The sequence below is a fragment of the Hesperophylax consimilis genome, chromosome 17, assembly GCF_061612785.1.
Source record: "Hesperophylax consimilis isolate HC1 chromosome 17, BYU_Hcon_1.0, whole genome shotgun sequence".
In the NCBI taxonomy this organism is placed as follows: domain Eukaryota; kingdom Metazoa; phylum Arthropoda; class Insecta; order Trichoptera; family Limnephilidae; genus Hesperophylax; species Hesperophylax consimilis.
The window spans coordinates 32,221,768-32,242,452 of NC_142852.1; the positions used below are offsets into that span (position 1 = coordinate 32,221,768).

Below are 20,685 nucleotides of genomic sequence, written 5' to 3' on the forward strand. Positions count from 1 at the left end.
AAAATAAAAGAGAATAATAAATGACGCGAATGTGAATGAATTGTTAAAGAATTCGGAACGCCCGAGGAATACACGACACTATCAACTGAATAAAATACTTGAGTCAAGTCATGTGTCCTACCACCGCGGGGAGACGGCTTGATGTTCAGTTAGTTATTTAGTGATAACCATGATGTAATTTATCGTTGCTTGCAGACACGGATCAGAGATGTCACCCGGCTACGCAGTTCCTCCGTACGCACCTCTGACAGCTGAAAAACCTGTCATTCCTTCGACAGCCGATTTATACGGTAAGTTAACTCTTTTTTTTTGTTTTTTAATACTGCACAACAAAACAAATCCCCTCAATTGGTATATAAATTTTCGTGTCCCTGTTAAATCAACTCGACTCCACCATCTTTTCCACAGTGACAATCATAGCACTAACTATTTGTATCATTCACCGTTGGCGCGTTTTCACCGCACTGCCAACACGTATACAGACCTTTTTGATATTTTCAAAACCTCACCGTCTTGCATCAAGGCAAAAATACTTGGTTATGAATGTAACTGATATGTTTGTGAAATGTTAAATGTCTGTTTGTACTGCATCATACTGACTGTTGTGTTCTTCTTTATGTGTAACATATATATGGTGTTCTATACATTCCACATATATACATATATGTGAAATGTATATGTATAGCATCAATAAAAACTGCTTGTGGATGTATTATTTTAATGAAAAATGCTATTTCTAATTGTCAAGTCTCTGACAGCCCTGAACTGTGTACTTATAATCCAATGTTTCACATTACTGTAAAAGCCTTTTATGGCATTTAATAAATAATATGAGGCTGAAGGTAGCTGAAGAAGATGAGAAACCTGGCTATTCTGATCTGGTCAATTGACACGGTTATAGCAATTTCAACATCGCTTTGATTCTGAATGGTGGTTTTTCACCAGGGGGATACTGAGAGTATCTCCAACTCTGAAACGTGCTGCAAATATATTATTTTTGATAAATACATTTGAATATCGTAAATTACTCAAAATAAATATACTTACGCACGCCGGGATTTGTATACATGCGTATGTGCACATGACCTACGGATTCGTAGCCGAGGATCGTAACCACTCTACCACGAAGGCAGTGAGGAGTGTGTGCCAAAACAGAACCGTGCGATGGCTTACCATCTCTGCCTACCCCTGATGGGGAAATGGCCTGATAGTTAGTTAATTTGTATAATGTTTTATTGAAGAAATAAAAAATTGTGTTTTTAGTGACCAGGTCTGAATGGCCAGATATTATCAAACTTAGTGTTTAGAGAGATAAATAATGTTTGTTTGTATGTTAATGTCAGGTGCCGGCGCTAATCTGGGCTCGGCAGTGGCGGCGTCCATGAACATCCCGCACGGGCCGTCCGCCGGGGGGCCTGGGGCGCCGCCGCCCTCGCCGCCCTTCTACAAGGCCGAGCACGGGCCACAGCACGACCAGGACCACATGTACTACCAGGTAGACAGAGACAGCACTTTAATCTTCACTGTTTACTCTTCGTTCTACACTCTTCAATCCTTTGACCTTTATAAATTCACTTTTCAATATTATCTCTCCACTCTTGTCTATTCACTTTTCATTACTCTATCTTATCTCTTCGCTGTTGACTCCATTCTTTCTCCGTTCTTCAGTCATTCTTCTCTCTCTTCTTTCTTCCCTCTTCACTATTGATTCCACTCTGTTCTCTTATACGAAGTGTATACTGAATACTCTTCTCTATCGACTCCACTCTGCTGTCTTATGTATTCTCTTCTGTGTTCACTGTTCTCTTTTCAATCTTCTCTCTTAATTCCTCCATCTTCACTATTGACTCCACACTATTATCTCTCTTCATTATTATCTCACTCCACTCGATTATCATTTCTATTCTCTCTCGTCATTCCTCCTTCTTCACTATTAACTCCACTTAGTTATATTCTCTATTTACTCTTCTCCTTTGTCTTAATTCATTCCCCCCCTTCAATATTGACTACACTTAACCTAACAACTCTTCTATACTGTCTCTCTTCATCCCTTCCCATTCACTATTGACTCCACCCGATTATCTCTCTTAATTCCTCCCTCTTAACTATTGACTCCAATCTATTATATTCACTATTGTCTCTCTTCATTCCCCTATTCAATATTGACTCCACTCTGTTCTCTTCTATATTCAATATTTACCCTTTAATGCTCGATCTTCATCATCCTAGTACTAACAAATGTACATAAGTATACAATTACATATTTGAAAGACTATCTCAAGCTAGAATAAACGTAATACAAAATAATGCACCACCTCTTTGCATTTACAGACATAATATTTCGTCCCATACGACATGATACACACATCTGTGCCTATATTTCGTTGTACTGTGCAATCTTGCGCATTGTTGTATTTCTTATCTAAAACAATAATTGATTGTAACTTTCCCAGCAGAATACAACTACAGAGCTAAATGGAACACAGGATGGTTTTCTCTCCTCTATTCTGAATGACGAAGACCTACAACTTATGGACATGGCTATGAACGAAGGTAGGAATCAATAACAAATACATATTTGCTAACTGTACCGTGTTCCGCGTTCTGACCGTTTGAGAGATTCCAAACAGATTGCAATCAGAGCACAGGCGTCAGGTGGGAATACTGTCATTGTTCTACCGGTATTTCGACAAAAACAAAATATATATATAGGGTGTCCGGAAACTTGTAAATCTACAACATCACACTTGGAGTCGATTTTGTGGTAGGTTTAACTGCATTCAATTTGAGCTTTGGTTTTCAAGTAAATCGAGTCCAAACTTGGAAAAAAAATCGGTCGCTTGTGGGTTAATGTCAGCTTTTTGTATTGTCTTTTAAAAGCGTAGAACCGGTTACAAAAGTTTTATATTGTCTTTTAAAAGCGTAGACCCGGCTATAAAAGTTTTATATTGTCTTTTAAAAGCGTAGACCCGGCTATAAAAGTTTTATATTGTCTTAAAAGCGTAGACCCGGTTATAAAAGTTTTATATTGTCTTTTAAAAGCATAGATCCGATTACATAAGTTTTATATTGTCTTTTAAAAGCGTAGACCCGGTTATAAAAGTTTTATATTGTCTTTTAAAAGCATAGATCCGATTACATAAGTTTTATATTGTCTTTTAAAAGCGTAGACCCGGTTACAAAAGTTTTATATTGTCTTTTAAAAGCGTAGACCCGGCTATAAAAGTTTTATATTGTCTTTTAAAAGCGTAGACCCGGTTATAAAAGTTTTTTAAAAGCGTAGACCCGGTTATAAAAGTTTTATATTGTCTTTTAAAAGCGTAGACCCAGTTATAAAAGTTTTATATTGTCTTTTAAAAACATTGATCCGATTACATAAGTTTTATATTGTCTTTTAAAAGCGTAGACCCGGTTATAAAAGTTTTATATTGTCTTTTAAAAGCGTAGACCCGGCTATAAAAGTTTTATATTGTCTTTTAAAAGCGTAGACCCGGTTATAAAAGTTTTTTAAAAGCGTAGACCCGGTTATAAAAGTTTTATATTGTCTTTTAAAAGCGTAGACCCAGTTATAAAAGTTTTATATTGTCTTTTAAAAGCATAGATCCGATTACATAAGTTTTATATTGTCTTTTAAAAGCGTAGACCCGGTTATAAAAGTTTTATATTGTCTTTTAAAAGCGTAGACCCGGCTATAAAAGTTTTATATTGTCTTTTAAAAGCCTAGAACCGGTTACAAAAGTTTTATATTGTCTTTTAAAAGCCTAGAACCGGTTACAAAAGTTTTATATTGTCTTTTAAAAGCCTAGAACCGGTTACAAAAGTTTTATATTGTCTTTTAAAAGCCTAGAACCGGTTACAAAAGTTTTATATTGTCTTTTAAAAGCCTAGAACCGGTTACAAAAGTTTTATATTGTCTTTTAAAAGCCTAGAACTGGTTACAAAAGTTTTATATTGTCTTTTAAAAGCCTAGAACCGGTTACAAAAGTTTTATATTGTCTTTTAAAAGCCTAGAACCGGTTACAAAAGTTTTATATTGTCTTTTAAAAGCCTAGAACCGGTTATAAAAGTTCTATATTGTCTTTTAAAAGCGTAGACTCTGATGCAAAAGTTTTATATTGTCTTTTAAAAAACTTTTCTAGCCTTCTTAAAAATTATACAAGTAACAGATTGACCAACTGCTAACTCTGCACAAATCTCAAGTGTCCCCATCGATTGAATTTGGGAGCCACCTCTGGGCTGGAGCCCTGCAATACATGATAAACCTACTTGATTCTATTCTATTCACACTCAATAAAATAAATCAAAATAAATCAATAAATCACAGGAGGAAAGTTCGTCTGATTGACAATCCATTGTTGAGAGACCGATTGCCATCATGCACAGACGCAATGTGGGCATGCTGAGTCTGTTCTACAAGTATTTTCATAGAGCTTGCTCTTAGGAGCTAGTAGCATTGATCCCCGTTGCACCGGTTCACTTGCGTTAAACTCCACAGACACTTCATGAGAACTTGTTGTCTCTTCGACTCGTTTTTTGTGTAGGTCGCCTCGTATGTGGAATCTGTTTTTTATCTTTATATAATCATACTAATATATTTGAACTAGCTGACGTGTACCTGGCGTTCCTGGGAGTTATCCTTAGGATATAGATATATACCATCGAGGACTTTTCTGTAGGCCTGTTTAAGATATACAATTTCGTAGTACATAATTTTGATGTATCTCATAAGGTTTAGCCAGCGTTAGCAATGTAAGCCCCCGAATTATATATATTTTTTTACGACTTGATTTCAAAATATCGGCTTTTCTCTGCTTTCTATAAATGTAATATGCATGTATTATATATGTAAACCTTCCGAAAGAAATTCTCTAAATGATAGTGAAAACCCCAACAAAATCCGTTGCGTAGTTTAGAAGAACTAAGCGCACAAACAGACAGACGCGGAAAGCGACTTTATTTTACACCATTAAGAAATTATTTCAATTAGTACGAATTTCGTTTGCTTTTTATCTCTCGTAATCCTTAGTAAAGATAGGACTAGGAATATATATGTAAAATTTGTCATATTCCTACATTTTTTTCTAATCTAAACCAGCGACTGTCAAACGTTTTTTTTGTTTTTTTTGAAATTTTTTTTTAATGTTTTTTTTTTTTTTTTGTCATTAAGTACGTTTTGTTTTTTTTTTTGCTTTAATAGTTTTGCTACCCGGTTTCGTATAGATATGCATACATACAATGGTACGAATTAGGAGATTTCATGTTCAACTCCTGACGCAGTCGAGTAAAGTTAAATATGTGCAACATTATAAAAAAAAACTTTGAGATGTAATCTCTCCTACTTATGAACCACTTTTCGTAAATTTTTACGTTTTTTATTGTATAACTGGCGCGTTGCTGTGGCTCAGCCTGTCTGTGCAGATAAAAAATAATAGCGCATGTTGCTTTTACACCCAACAGATGGCGCTGTTTTTTTTTAAAATAAGCATATTTTTACCTGTCACGGGTGACATCTAAAGAATATAGGTAAATAAAAATACACGCGTATTTGAATGCAACGTTTTGTCAAAATTCCAAAGCAATCGGTGAAGAATGAGAGATGATTTAAGATTTTGAACAAATGTTACGTTTACATTTTGAAAATGTTTTAATATTTTGTAACTCAACTTCAAAAAATTAAATAAAATGAGTATTGCTAATATATTAAAAATCTCTAAAAATTATTCGTAATCCGGTTAAAAACGGGATTGCAGGCCGTTTCCTCATAAATTTTTATCAAATACCTAAAATACTGGAACACGTGTTCATGCATCTTCATTTGTTTTGATAAAATACAATGCCGAAATGCGAAAATATGAGAATTTTTATCAACACGCGTTCCGACATCGTGATAGTGCGTTCGTATTTTGCTAAAAGTTTATTAAAAAATCTATCAATTCATTCGTTAAGGGCCTGCAATCCCGTTTTTAACTGGATTACGAATAATCTGAAGAGATTTGCAATATCAAAAACCTTATCTCCATCTGGGTAAGGAGTGCATGATTTCGCTTGATTCCGAAAGTTAGAGGTTGAAGTGCATCGCCTTAAAATAAATATTTTGCTATAAAAAAATGTCATTTAAATTGGACAAAGAAAATTGTTAATAAATCTGGATATTACGATTTTAAAACAATTATTTTTTATTTTTATTTTTTAAAAAGAAAGACAAACGTTCCCGGGTTACGAATAACCCAACAATGTTTGAAAATCTCCTACTACCACCACAGAAAGCCGAAAATGTTGCTTGTGTTGTGATGGAGGACTTAGCCAGCCGAGGAATCGAACACGCGACGCTCGGGTGAGACCCAAGCGCTATGCCCACTCAACCACTGACCGGTCAATTATCTTATTGCAAAAAAAAATCATACATATAATATAATATTACATCTTGAAACGATTGAGAACCGCTTTTCCACAGCGAAAATCCTTATCAGTTTACTTTTCCTGCACAATACGACGAATCGCCAGTACACGACGAGCCATAACGACGCCTTAACGTTCTCGCGAGCCACCAGTACCCCCCTTGAAACCTTCCAACGTGGGGCAGATTGACCTGTGACGTCATTTGACCCTCGCTTATCAGCACGCCATATTTGTTGATCGCGTCATCAAAAAACCAACAGACAGTCGATTACAAATACAATATATATATATATACAAAAAGTTGATTGTTTACTGTTTTTCGACACGTGAAAACCAATTGTTGCTAATAATAATTGTTATTGTGGCAAGGACTTATCGGATTTAGTGGATGGTGCAACTGTGGAAAGTGGTTAAGCAATACATTAGTTTTGAATTCCGGTGCTTTTGTCAGTTTTGACAAATGAAAACAAATTTTTATTGTGGAAAAGGATTTTATCACCATTTATTGGATGGTTGCAACAGTGGAAATTTGTGGAATTCCATTGTTTCAGTGTGCAAAACACCTGCAAACACATTGTTGTGGATAAAAAGACAGTAAGGAAGTGCAAATTGTTGTAATTCCAGTGTTTTTGTCAGTTTACACGTGAAAACAAATGATTGCAACTTCGGAAAGTTGCTAGAGACATTTTTGTTTCGATTTTTTAAGAAGTCCAGTTATTTTTTGTGAATCTTGAACAATTGTCCAGTTCTGATGTTTATTAAAGAATTCAGAGACATGTTATTCGAAATCACAGTTGACCTTTCCACAATGTCAAGGCGTGTTGATTTCAGAGACTGTTGTAAAAGTGGGCTAATAATTTGTTGAGGTTAAACGAAAATATATAGCATGTTAGAGTAAAGTTACGATTGGACAAACAGTTTATTTGAAAAAGTATTATCTATGCGACTAGCTAGAATATATCAAGTGAATCATATTTAAATAACAGTGGACTAGAGAAGCAACCTTGTGGACACCCTGCCAAATTCCCAAAATGACCCATTGTAGATATTTAGCTGTTGCAAGGCCCTTTGAACTACAACACTATTCGGCTTTCGGAAGTTTCAAGTACCGGCTGTAATAAGAGACATATGTACATTGAGGTGTATAATCTCTTACCGTATGATCTGTTAGTACTTATTTCCTAGTCATTTTTGGTATTAAAAAATAAAAGACTGATTTTTAATGATTTGTTGACTTTATAAACTTTTTAAAAGTGTTTGCATCGCCTCCAGTAAGTCTGTGATAATCTTACTATAATCGAAGTAAGCTAGTGTACGTTATTATTATTTATTGACAATCAAACTGCATCCCAATTATAAAACGGCATTTTTCAGTTGTAATATAATAATTTTAATAAAACTGTGATATTTCGTATTACGCAAAGTGACAGTTTTGCGAAAAATGTGGACTATTCACGAATTAAAAGACTAATAAAACATTTGCCGCGGCACAAACCTGTGAAAATACTGTATCAAATTCCACACAAAAAGACTCATTTAGTTGCTTTTAAGAAGAGAACTTTTTAAAAAGCGTAATTCGGTTGATATCGTTGTTGTTGCTTGAATAATTCTTGCAAATCACCGTGACTGTGTGCTTTGCGTTTATTTACAGACACCTTTTTCATGCTATTATAATTTGTTGGGTTAAGATAGCTATCAGGGAAAACACGTTGTCATTGTGTGGGTGGCTAATAATAATTGTCACGCGTCTGAAATGTAGCGATAAGATAAGGAATTGCTGAAAATATTGGGGACTGGAAGAATCGAAACAAGTTTCGAGGTATCTCAAAACCAAATAGAAAAGATCTCTCCCAAATAAATAGAACAGACATCATCCAGTTTGACGGATCTCTCCAGGTTTACGGCCTGCCTCATCGTTGGATAACTTCGAAGAAAGAATCTGCTTTTGTATTTGGAGAAAGATTGAAAAAAGTTCAATCCAAATTAGGAGAGAATTGCAGAATTGCTTGAAGATTTCATAATGAACGCGATATCGAATTACATATTTAGTAGAGTGGTTTTTTAAAAGGTCAAAGTACAACATTTATTGGTGCAATTGAAGGAACGTCAAATGATAAGTTGTTTGTTTTAATCAATATCCCATCATACCCAAAAGACGTAACAAAATTCTGATAATCAGGGTAATAAAATTGTGATTATTATAAGTCTTCATTGATAAGTGACGCATTCTTATTCGACAAGTGAACCAAAATATGTATTAATTTTTGGACTGTTTGGGAAAAACAATCAATAATTACGTGCACATTTTCACATAACTGCCGAATAATGATTTCGGCTTATTGTGGACTGATTAAAATTGGTTTATCTTCGATTTGGTGATACACAAAAATTTTCCATGACGTTGCCGTTATTTTAGACTGCAATCTTATCACCGTTATATGGCATGAATATCGCGTGTTTTCAATAGTTTTGTGACAGTATCTGATTGTTTTAATGTCTAATAATCAAATAGATTAGATAACAGAAAAAAAGTTGTGACTGCGCCAAAAGTTACGGAGATATTTCTTCGTCTGTGAATTTTTGGTTGAATTAATCTAAAAAAACTATAATAATGATGTGTAAACACGGTGAAAAGAAAACATTTTTGATCAAAATAATGTAATTTGTTTTCTATACAACAAACATTACGTGTATTTTGATCTGGTCTACGATAAAAAACATTCTCAATTTGTTATCAGTCGACAAATTATCGATTCATTAATAATACTAATTTGATATTTTTATGATAAAATTATCTCACTGATAGTGGAAGGAGCGCTCCTTGCTCATAACGACCGATCTATATATAAAGTAATTATTTTTAAAAAGATCGCGCGATGTTTTTATATAACTTTATTATCTGAACGATTTAAGATAAATTAATAAAATAATTGAGTACTGCGTGAAAATATAAATATGAAAATATTTATAAACGTCTTCAAAGTTTCATAAAATAATTTCTAAACACATTTTTTGGTGATTTTAAACAAAATATTAATTTTAAGTTGTCTTCGTCATTTCGTAAATCTTCGTCTATCTTCGTCAAATCTTCTCCGATTTTGGTGTTGTTTTCTTCAATCTGTTCGTCTGGACCCATGCAATCGTTCGCGTCTGCAACGGTTGCTCCAACGTCTTCGCTTCTCCCTACCAGCTCAACGATGCGCTTCGTCCAGGGGATGGACATCGGCCTCTTGCTGCCGGCGCCCATGATGCACCCGATGCAGTTCTACCCGCCTCCGATTTACTTCATTCCTCAGGAATATATAAAAAGTACGGACATTAACTAAAATTTGTAATGATTTCTTGACAAAACAGAGCAGTGACAAAAGAAAACCTTGAAGAAACCTTTGCCTAACCTAACCTGTTGTTATGGTGTACTGTTTTGTGACTGTTCTGTTCTATCCAATTATCATCGAAAGTACCTATAATTGTTATGTATTATGATATTAAGGCAAATCTCTAATGGCTCATTTTTAACCTCTCTTTCTTTTTCATATAATACACTTAACAGAAAAATAGGTTAAAATTGAGCTCTTGGCGTCAGGACAATAACGTAGTTATTATAGTAGAAAGATGAAGCCTGGCAAGACCAAGTAAATCAAATACAGTGTCGGAAACTAGTGGTACAAGCGGGAAACTGGTGAATCTACTTCAGATAACTCAAAAAAACATTTTTTTTCGATCTGTTAGATTTTTTTTACAACATTTTTCGGCAACTAACGCGTTATAAAAAAAACTTTTGGAACTGGGTCTTATACTATCTGAGGATATAACCTCCTAAAGACCGATTTTTTTTCAAATTATACCTGCCTAAAAAATTATACCTACCTAAAAAAATATACTTACCTACCTAAAAAATTATACATATCTAAAAAATTATACCTACCTAAAAAATTATACCTTCCTAAAAAATTATACATACCTAAAAAATTATACCTACCTAAAAAATTATACCTTCCCAAAATATTATACATACCTAAAAAATTATACCTACCTAAAATATTATACAAACCTAAAAAATTATACCTACCTAAAATATTATACATACCTAAAAAATTTTACATACTTAAAAAAATATACCTACCTAAAAAATTATACATACCTAAAAAATTATACCTACCTAAAAATTCTAACATCGGACTCGATTTACTCAAAAACGAAAGCTCCTATCAAAAAAGTTATATTACATGATCGACTCCAAGTGTGAAGTAGATTAACTATTTTAGCTTGTACTGCGAGTTTCCTAGAATATACCCTCAGTATCGCCCTGGTTAAAGACTACAATTCATCATCACAACTTTCTTTCGTGACCAGATCTGAACAGGTAGGTATTTTCCCATCTTCAATTCCCCCAACTTCTCTCCCTCCCTGCTACCTTCAGCCTCACCCCATACCCCAATAATTGGGGATGCAATAGTCCCTCTGACTCCAGATGGTTGGGAATAGTTGGACGGTTTTATTTATTGAGTCGGTGAAACAAATGTGTATGACTTTGAATGAAACAAGGTGTTGCCATAACAGAGTTGAATGTCTGCGTACTTCGGCAGAGAAATGTGGTAGTAAATTAGTCGATTGTATTGTGTTGGGATTTATAACTAAGTTAACTAGAAATTTCAACAATATTAAAGTTTGTTAAACTGTTATTAAGTCAACTTGATTACAATTCTCCCGTCTGGAACCCACATTACAATATTCATGTACAAGTTATTGAAATAATACTAAATAAATTCTAACGTTTTTTAAGCTTTAAAATGGGTATTCCAGCAATTTTATTGAACTACGACACTAATCCTAATAATGATCTGACAATGATCTCCGCTTAAATTGTCAGACAGAAGGATTTTCAATATTTTTTTATTATTTCTACTAGATGCGTTGCTCGACTTTTCTCTACTTTTTATAAATATAATATGCATGTATTATATGTATAAACCTTCCGGAAGAAATTCTCTAAATGATAGTGAAAACCCTATCAAACTCCGTTGCGTAGTTTAGAAGAACTAAGCGCACAAACAGACAGATGCGGATAGTGATTTTGTTTTATACTATTTAGAGAAACCAATGTATTGTCACGATTACGAAGTATAGCTAATTTACTAGGGTATAGCCAGCGTTAACAATGTAGTGTCCGAAAATATATTTTTACGACTTGATTATAAAACATCGAGTTTTCTCTACTTTATATATTTAAAATAGGTATGTATTATATATGTAAACCTTCCGGAAGAAATTCTCTAAATGATAGTGAAAACCCAATCAAAATCCGTTGCGTAGTTTGGAAGAACTAAGCGCATAAACAGACAGACAATATAAAATTCTAAATGACACATTTGGTAATCCAGAATTGCTTGCATTAGAATTTCACTCCGAACGTAGAAACATCAATAATCAGAATCGGAATGATGTTTGTTACTGCTTTAGCCATATTTAGTGATCAGATTCGAATAGCTTATAATTTTTTTTCAAGTTTTGTGGTGTTATTGCAAGAGATCGTGTTTTTAATACATCTGTTTGAATTTTACGTTTGTTTTCGGCAATGAATGATTGCAAATCTTGGAAGCTGAAATTAACCCACTTCCTGACATCCGATCGAGATGAAACTCGGCAAATATACTCCTAGTCGATGACTATGCATTCTATAAAATTTTGGTGGCAATCACGTACATTTATCTGAAATCGGACGGCTTTACAACAGTATCTGTTCATATAAAATTCAAATTTAAATGTTCGTTTGTTCAAAATCTTAAATCTCCGAAATTTCTTCACCGATTGCTTTGAAATTTTAGACACAAAGTTGCATTCGAATACGCGTTTATTTATATATACCTATATTATGTACATGTTAAAGACATTTAAAAATAGATATGTATTATATTTAAAAAAACATTTTTTTTACGTGATGATTTTTATTGATTGTGTTTGTTTTATATATTGCGTAAATTTTGACAAGACAATATATAGTTCGCCAATAGGCAATACGCGGAGAAAACTTACTGACTAAAGTATTGCTAATTTATTAAGAATCTCTTAAAATTATTGGTAATCTGGTTAAAAACGGGATTGCAGGCCATCACCGAATGAATTTGATTTCCTGATAAACTATTAGTAAAATACCAATGAATTGTCACGTTGTAACAATACGTGTTCATGTACATTTTCGCATTTCGCCATTATATATTATTAAGACAAACGCAGGTGCATGAACACGTTTTCCGATATGATTACGAATTTTATAACTTTCTATTAAGATTGTATTACGATCGTATTATGATTGTATTAGGACATAGGTAACTATGTGTCTTTAGATTATATTGTGATTGTATTACGTTTCTATTATGATTGTATTATGATTGTATTATGATTGTATTACGATTGTATTACGATTGTATTACGTTTCTATTATGATTGTATTATGATTGTATTATTATTGTATTATGATTGTATTACGATTGTATTATGATTGTATTAGGACATAGGTAACTATCTGTCTTTAGATTGTAATGCGATTGTATTTTGATTGTATTATGATTGTATTACGATGTTATTACGATTGTATAATGATTGTAAAGCTATTGTATTACGATTGTATTAGGACATAGGTTACTATGTGTCTTTTGATTGTATTATGATTGTATTACTATTGTATTATGATTGCATTACAATTGTAATATGATTGTATTAGGACATAGGTAACTATGTGTCTTTAGATTGTATCATGATTATATTACAATTGTAATATGGTTTTATTAGGACATAAGTAACTATGTGTCTTTAAAAACTTTAAACCAAACCACTGTGGATTCGGTCACACCTAATTCTCCGATTGAATCATAGAATTTGGCTGCTAATATTGATTAAATATAATTTGTTCCAAGGAAATTTTTTGACCGTATTAGGAAAACCACAATTAAATTTATTTCTCTTTATCGTGAAAACGAAACACGTTAATTTTATTGGTTTTCCTTATAACCTGAATAACACAAATGTAACTATTCAATAATATGTTTTCCTTCTAAACATTACAATAAACTTCACGCGTTTACTGCAGGGGCAGGCAGAGAGGATCGAATGCCATAAACTTCTCAAAGAAGATAAACCTTTTGTGTGTCTTGTCTACCTCGGGATATACCATCAGTATCGCCCTAGTGAATCGAAACTTTGATTTTAAAATGCATTAGCATCCCCTCCCCTCCCCACCCCAAATTGGCGATACCACTGGCTCATTGACATTTAAAAATAGCTTTATCTTCAAGTCTTCTTCGTGTCATATATTCTCCTGACAGTCCTCTCTCCTTCCATCCGCTCTCTTGCACCATTCGAATAAATCTATTTTCTTTTCTAGGCATGTATACTATGCGCATGTTGGACCAGCCCCATCAGCAGGCCCCACAGCAGCAGGCCGCTCCTCTGCACCCTCCGGTGCACCCTCACCATCAGTCCCACCTTCTTCACCACCAGCTGGCTTCCATGAACAACAACACAGGATCAGGTCCATATTTTCTTCTTTCATTTTAGAATATTGCTTGGCAAATGTTCTCCAATTTAAATGGGGACTTCTGCAAAATGTTCGCAAATAGCTTAGATAGCAGTTTTGCTAAAAATAATCTCAGTAGCATCTATGCTTAAAAACTTTTTAATTTTGACTTCTCAAATATGGTTTTAAAAATGTTCTTCAATTTTTGAAGTGATCTCTGCAAAAGTTCAAATTGACGTTTTATATCAGTTTGCGCTGAAAATAATCTCGGTAGCATTTATACTTCAAAAGTCTTGTTAATTTTGTCTTAGGAATATCATATACAATCAAATGCATTGATTTCTTCTGTTCAACCTTCTGGCTTCCATGAACAATAAATAACACTGGATCAGGTCCATATTTTCTTCTTTCATATTATCATGTTGCTTGACAAATGTTCTCCGATTTGAATGGTGATGTCTTCAATATGTTTGCAATTGGTTTAGCTATCAGTGGCATTAAAATTTGTCTTTTAAGCATCTGTATTTATGAAGTTGCTCTTTTTTATTTTGAAAAAAATATTTTCAAAATAGGCAAATGACAGCAGTAAAATTATTTGCATTTGCATTAAAAAATTAGAACATTACCTCAAAATTATGTACAAAAAATATTTTCTATTCTGTCTTTAAGGCATGTTTTAATATCTGCAATGTAGTTTGATCAGCATTTAAAATAGATAACCCCAAATATAATAGCATTATCACCCAGATTAACAAAGTTACCTTTTTCGTGTGAAATATTTATATGTACCAATTAATTGTTGATTTTGGCCATTTCAGAGCGCATTGATGCTTCTTCAGACAGTGCGGTGTCTTCGATGGGATCGGAACGCGTACCGTCTCTCTCTGATAGCGAGTGGTGCGATGGAGGTAGTGACAGTGCCCAGGATTATCACACGTAAGTACAAACAAATCATTTTAATAGAGGTCACCAGGGTCCCCAATATATCACAGAGCAATCGTGTCTCTTAATATTCCTTTTGCCCTTTCCAGTAATTAGTCTCAAATATTAGTTTACCATCTTCGTCCAGTAGTCAATCATTAAGTTATGATTGACTGAGTACCTATTGATTAATCATTTGTACCCATGTTGCCTATTTTATGTCTTTGTATTATATTAATATGTCTTTGTAATGTTATACTAACTACTATCTCAATTTTCTATATTGTGGTTTCTCGTTATATTTGTGCTTTGGTGTTATAATTATTATTGTGATATTGACCTGCTAAAAAACTGCTTTGCCAGTTCAGCGGGTGTTAGCAAATCATGTTCATATTGGTGTTTTGACCCTTTCCAGTGATAAATGCACTTTTTACGTTCGCACTTGTGGCTAGGAATTTAAAAAGAAGTAATGATAATTCGAGGGGATGGAAGAGGAGAGTAATTTTATCAGAATATCTTCAAAAATAGAAACAATGAATATATTTTATAAGATTACTCAAATTATGCAGCGTGTGATGTGAAAAACAACTTCAGATATTGCACAAAACTCTCGTTTGGGGTAAGTTTAATACCATCCTCTGGTGCATTGTTGAATATATTTGTGAACACCATTGTGGTTCGAAATAGCTTGAAGGACATCTGTTTTTATAACAAAAATTATTTAGTTTAAAAATAGAAAATTGATCAAAATCACCCTATTTAATGGTATTTGATATTTGTAACGCGTATTCTGATATCGCCCACATTGAGAACCACTATCTAATGGAGTGTTGTATGTATTTCAGGAAGATGAGACCGTGCGAGGACTCTCGTCAGCAGCCGCTGGTGGCTCAGAAGAAACACCACATGTTTGGAAAGCGCTGCTTCCAGGTACGGAAAATCAAAATACATTGACATAGAATCCATTATCCGTCAGGATATCGCCGTTCAGGTTTAAATGTCATAAGCAGTAGTGCAATCATTCTCATGTGGCCACGATTCTTCAAAGATGATGTGATTTATTTTACCACAAACTTGTCTTCATACAAATTATCTGTGTTGAGGTATGTTTTGAGATTTTCATGGCCAAAATTATTATCGTGATTAATTTTTAGCCATTGTTTCGGATGATGATGAACCCTGTAACTGTAACACTGTCCATCTCTTGAATTCACTGGTCGACATTTATTTTTTTAAGTGCAGTCCCTTAAGCATAGCTAATTTTTTTATATGTATTTAGTATCCATATACACGAAATGAAACAAAAAATAAAATTTATAGCTCAGGTTTTTTTATTATTTAACAATTTTTTTTTACATAATTCTTTCATAGTATGACGGGTACTTACTTAACCCCTCCGACATTTCGCGAACTTGAAGCTAAGATGTCTTAACCGAAATGTCAATTTCACGAAAACGTTGTCTTATTACCGCCTCACAATCAAAGCTCTATAAATGAAACATTACTGAACGGAGCCGAATAGTAAAAACTGTTTTAGAAAGGTTACAAAATAGGCTTTCAAATTGTTGTATCATAAATAAATATTAACATTTGTAAATATTTAAATTTAGAATGGAAACATGAAAAATAGGTTAAAAATGACTCACGTCATGTTTTTAGGTGAAAATGGTACTAAAATCACAGATTATGTAAACAAAAATATTTATTCTATTGTATATATGTGTAATAAACACTTTTATCACCTCATTTTTTTATCATTTCATATAAAAATATTTTATAAAAATTTAATATGTGAAGCGCGCGGCGCTACCGGCAGACATTTTGCGCGGATAAAAATTTTGTGTCAATTATGCGACTGTCAGCAGATTCCTGTTTTGTATTTCCATAGACAACTTGGTAGTGATGTGTAGCTTGATCTATAATCGACCTTTTAGTTTTTGTTTGAGGGATGTAACTAAAATAATAACGGAGTAAGAACGATTTCTATGGAGAGACACGCGTTGACGTGTAAACACGCTTATTGTACTTGACTGCTGTCGTATTTTTAACGCATATATCTGCTTACGTTGCTGAGGGGTTAACAAAATTTCAAAACTAATTCAATTTAATTTTTTTTGCTCCTGATTTGCGCTTGTGAGTATCTTGGGAGTCTCTCGGCAGGGTTCAGCAATAGTCTGCTAGCATAGATGGACTCCACTTTCCTTGGTATCGCTTTTCCATAGCCACAATGTCCTGGTGAAATCGTTCGCCGTGCTCGTCACTGACATCTCCCATATTAACGGGGAAAAAATTCAAATGAGAGTGAAGGAAGTGTATTTTTAGTGACATGTTACATCCCATATTTTATAGGCCATGAGAATTTCAGACACAATGCTGATATAGTCTTCACTTTTATGACTTCTAAGAAAGTTCTCGACAACATTCTTGAAGGCTGACCAAGCGGCTAGCTCGACTGTTCTCAACACTGTTATAAAATTCGGATCAGTCAAGATCTCCCTTATTTGTGGTCCCACGAATATTCCTTTTTTGATTTTTGAGTCGCTGATCTTAGGAAACTTTTGCTGTAAGTAAATCATGCCATTTCCATCCTCAGACAAGCCTTCAAAAAAATTTTCATCAAACCCAATTTAATGTGTAAGGGTGGAAGTAAGATATCTTTAGATTTTACTAAGCGAGCATGTTGAACATTCTTCGTGCCAGGTTTAAGGTGCTTTCTAGTAGGCCAGTCCTTGGTCTTTCCTGTCTGCTGTCCCACTCGCACAGAAAACAACAATACTTTGTGTATCTCGCTTGCAGTCCTAGTAGGAGCCCAATTACTTTTATATCACCACATATTTTCCATTCGTATTTTACATATTTAATTTTTGTTAACAGCAGCTTCATGTTGTCATAGTTCTCTTTCATGTTTGTGAGATTCAAATGACATTCGAGCCTAGTTTTGCCATATTATAAAAAAAATCAATGATAACTCACGAATAAATATGAATTAATACACATTTAAGTAAAACTTAAAACCCATAAAAACCTGACGTGATAGAAACAAACTAATCACATATCTGAAATCAGCGTGAAATTTCCTGTCAGATTTGGCTACTTTCGTTAAAGGGACAAAAAATGTGTTGACCAGTGATATTTAGACATCTGCTGGGGAGAACCTTTTTTTTCCCTAGATACGACGATAGTGTGAACCATGTCAAACAACAACAAAAAACTAACATCGGTGAGGGATCTTTGGGGAGTGGAGAGAAAAGTGAAACCACCTTGGCGAACTCTTTCCTTGTGGGACCTTCAGAGAATCCAAAATTCCAATGGAAAAACCCATACTGTTATAGGAACCTCCAGGGGAAACAGGGACCGTCACTGGATCTGCAAACAAATTCAAAGACATGAGGTGAAACGGGATATAGCACAGAGGGCCAATGGCCTGAGTAATCACAGGAACTATTCGTAAACCGTCTCCGCTGTAATAAAAATAAATCATTTTTACCTACTGGTCTTAATCAATATATTTTATAAGTAAATATACAACGAGTCTCGGTACGATCAAGGGAGTTATATGGTGTGTTAGCCCTCTATCCCCCATCCATTAACCACTCAGAACATTAGAACGTCAAAAGACGTAAATATGATAATAGCGGTCAAGACATTAGAACGTCTTTTCACGTAAACGCGCGAGATTTTACAAAAATCGATTTATTTCCATCACTAGTATACGGATTGCCATGATTTAAAAAACAGAGTATCGATAATGAATAACGCTACGCGTCTGTATTCAAGAATATCTATGGAACGTAGAGGTGCATTATCTAAGCCGATTGAATCTGTCATCTTGTTCGTTCATAATTTATTGCGTTTCTAAATAATTTATTAAAAATATTTTAGTTTGAACGGTTAATATTTTGAGGTGACTAATAGTTTTTAATTATATTTCTTCAATATATAAAGTGTTATTTCTTTATGATACTCAGAAAAAAGTACATTTTTCAAAGCTTTGAAATAATTGTAAGCGATTTTTACATATTTTTGACGTTTTCATAAAATGTATATTTAGAAACGCAAATATTTACGTATTACAACACAATGCGATAGTGGATTTCATAATCTTTCCAAAAAATTTTTTAGAATGAGGCTACGTTTCCCAAAACGTGAGTTATGAAGCTTTTAGCAAAACTCGTAAATAACACAAAAATTATCACGTTTTGACAGTTCTCAAAGGAACACATAGTAAATAAAAGTCTTTGTCTGAGAGGTTAAGAAAGTTCCCGATTTTATCTGAAGAGCATTCTTTTCAAGTTTCATCCCCCATTCGAGAGTATTTGAGAGCATTCCACAACGTTTCAGAACATCCCAGAACATCTTTGTGTTCGGGAACATTCCAGATCATAATGAACTGAAAATGGGAGTACAGGCCGTTTCCTGATAAACTTTTTGTAAATTGGTAATCGTGACAATACATTGCTATCTCTAAATAGTATAAAATAAAGTCACTATCCGCGTCTATCTGTTTGTGTGCTTAGTTTTTCTATACTATGCAACTGAGTTTGGCAGGGTTTTTACTATCACTTAGAGAATTTCTTCCGGAAGGTTTATATACAGGGTGTATCGGCACGTACCCGACAAACTTTAACCAGCTTTTCCTTAGCACATTTGGAGTAAAAAATGTTATGGGCACTTTGCTGTCCGGTAACATTTTTTTTCAATTAAAAACAAAAAATGATAAAAAAATCCATACTCCGTCACTGTCATTGGCATTGTTTCTCGTGTTCAACAGCTGTTATTAGCAAGTATGTCAAAAAGCGTGTTCGCTCTTTCATACACACTAAATAATAATAGCTAAAAATGAGACGAATGGTGCCATACCATTTCGTTGTGATCGTAAAAGCGCGCTAATGTAGGTACGTTCGTATATTATTCAACGAAACTCGAATAAAATATTGCCAGGTGGGTTTTCAAACTTTGACAAAGGATAAAAATTGGTGACATGTGGTGAAAATATGAATGGTAAATTTTTTATTAAAAAAAATGTTACCGGACAGCAAAGTGCCCATAATAACATTTTTTACTCCAAATGTGCTAAGGAATAGCTGGTTAAAGTTTGTCGGGTACGTGCCGATACACCCTGTATATAATACAATGCTTCTTTTGTTGACATTTTTCGTACATTTGTACAAATTTTGTTTATTTTTGTCTAGCGGTCACGAAACGACTGTGTCATAAACTTTTCTTTTTTAGGTTTAAATTTAATGTTATTATTATATTAAGTTTACATATATGTATTGTTTTAAATTATATAATTGTAAAGCTGCACATCTTGATACAGGAATGCCCTAGTGAGATGTGCAGAGGACGTTTTTTATGTTAACCTCTCAGACAAAGACTTTTATCTACTATGTGTTCCTTTGAGAACTGTCAAAACGTGATAATTTTTATGTTATTTACGAGTTTTGCTAAAAGCTTCATAACTCACGTTTTGGGAAACGTAGCCTCATTCTAAAAAATGTTTTGGAAAGATTATGAAATCCACTATCGCATTGTGTTGTAATACGTAAATATTTGCGTTTCTAAATATATATTTTATGAAAACGTCAAAAATATGTAAAAATCGCTTACAATTATTTCAAAGCTTTGAAAAATGTACTTTTTTCTGAGTATCATAAAGAAATAACACTTTATATATTGAAGAAATATAATTAAAAACTATTAGTCACCTCAAAATATTAACCGTTCAAACTAAAATATTTTTAATTAATTATTTAGAAACGCAATAAATTATGAACGAACAAGATGACAGATCCAATCGGCTTAGATAATGCAACTCTACGTTCCATAGATATTCTTGAATACAGACGCGT

At 33.7% G+C, this 20,685-nt stretch overlaps 1 protein-coding gene across 5 annotated transcripts in view; it reads left to right on the forward strand.

The window, feature by feature from the left end:
• Window positions 1-20,685, forward strand: part of LOC149416434 (uncharacterized) — a 183,413-nt gene that overhangs the window by 142,665 nt on the left and 20,063 nt on the right. For 3 of the 5 annotated variants that reach the window (XR_016303542.1, XM_089641675.1, XM_089641673.1), the window contains exons 9-14: window positions 196-290; window positions 1,344-1,495; window positions 2,454-2,553; window positions 13,781-13,927; window positions 14,731-14,848; window positions 15,679-15,763. Coding sequence is in view for 4 of the 5 variants with exons in the window: in XM_089641675.1 (XP_089497801.1) it covers window positions 196-290; window positions 1,344-1,495; window positions 2,454-2,553; window positions 13,781-13,927; window positions 14,731-14,848; window positions 15,679-15,763 (697 nt within the window). In the remaining variant the exon portion in view is untranslated. The remainder of the gene's footprint in view (window positions 1-195; window positions 291-1,343; window positions 1,496-2,453; window positions 2,554-13,780; window positions 13,928-14,730; window positions 14,849-15,678; window positions 15,764-20,685) is intronic. The other 2 variants (XM_089641676.1, XM_089641674.1) reach the window with 1 other exon arrangement.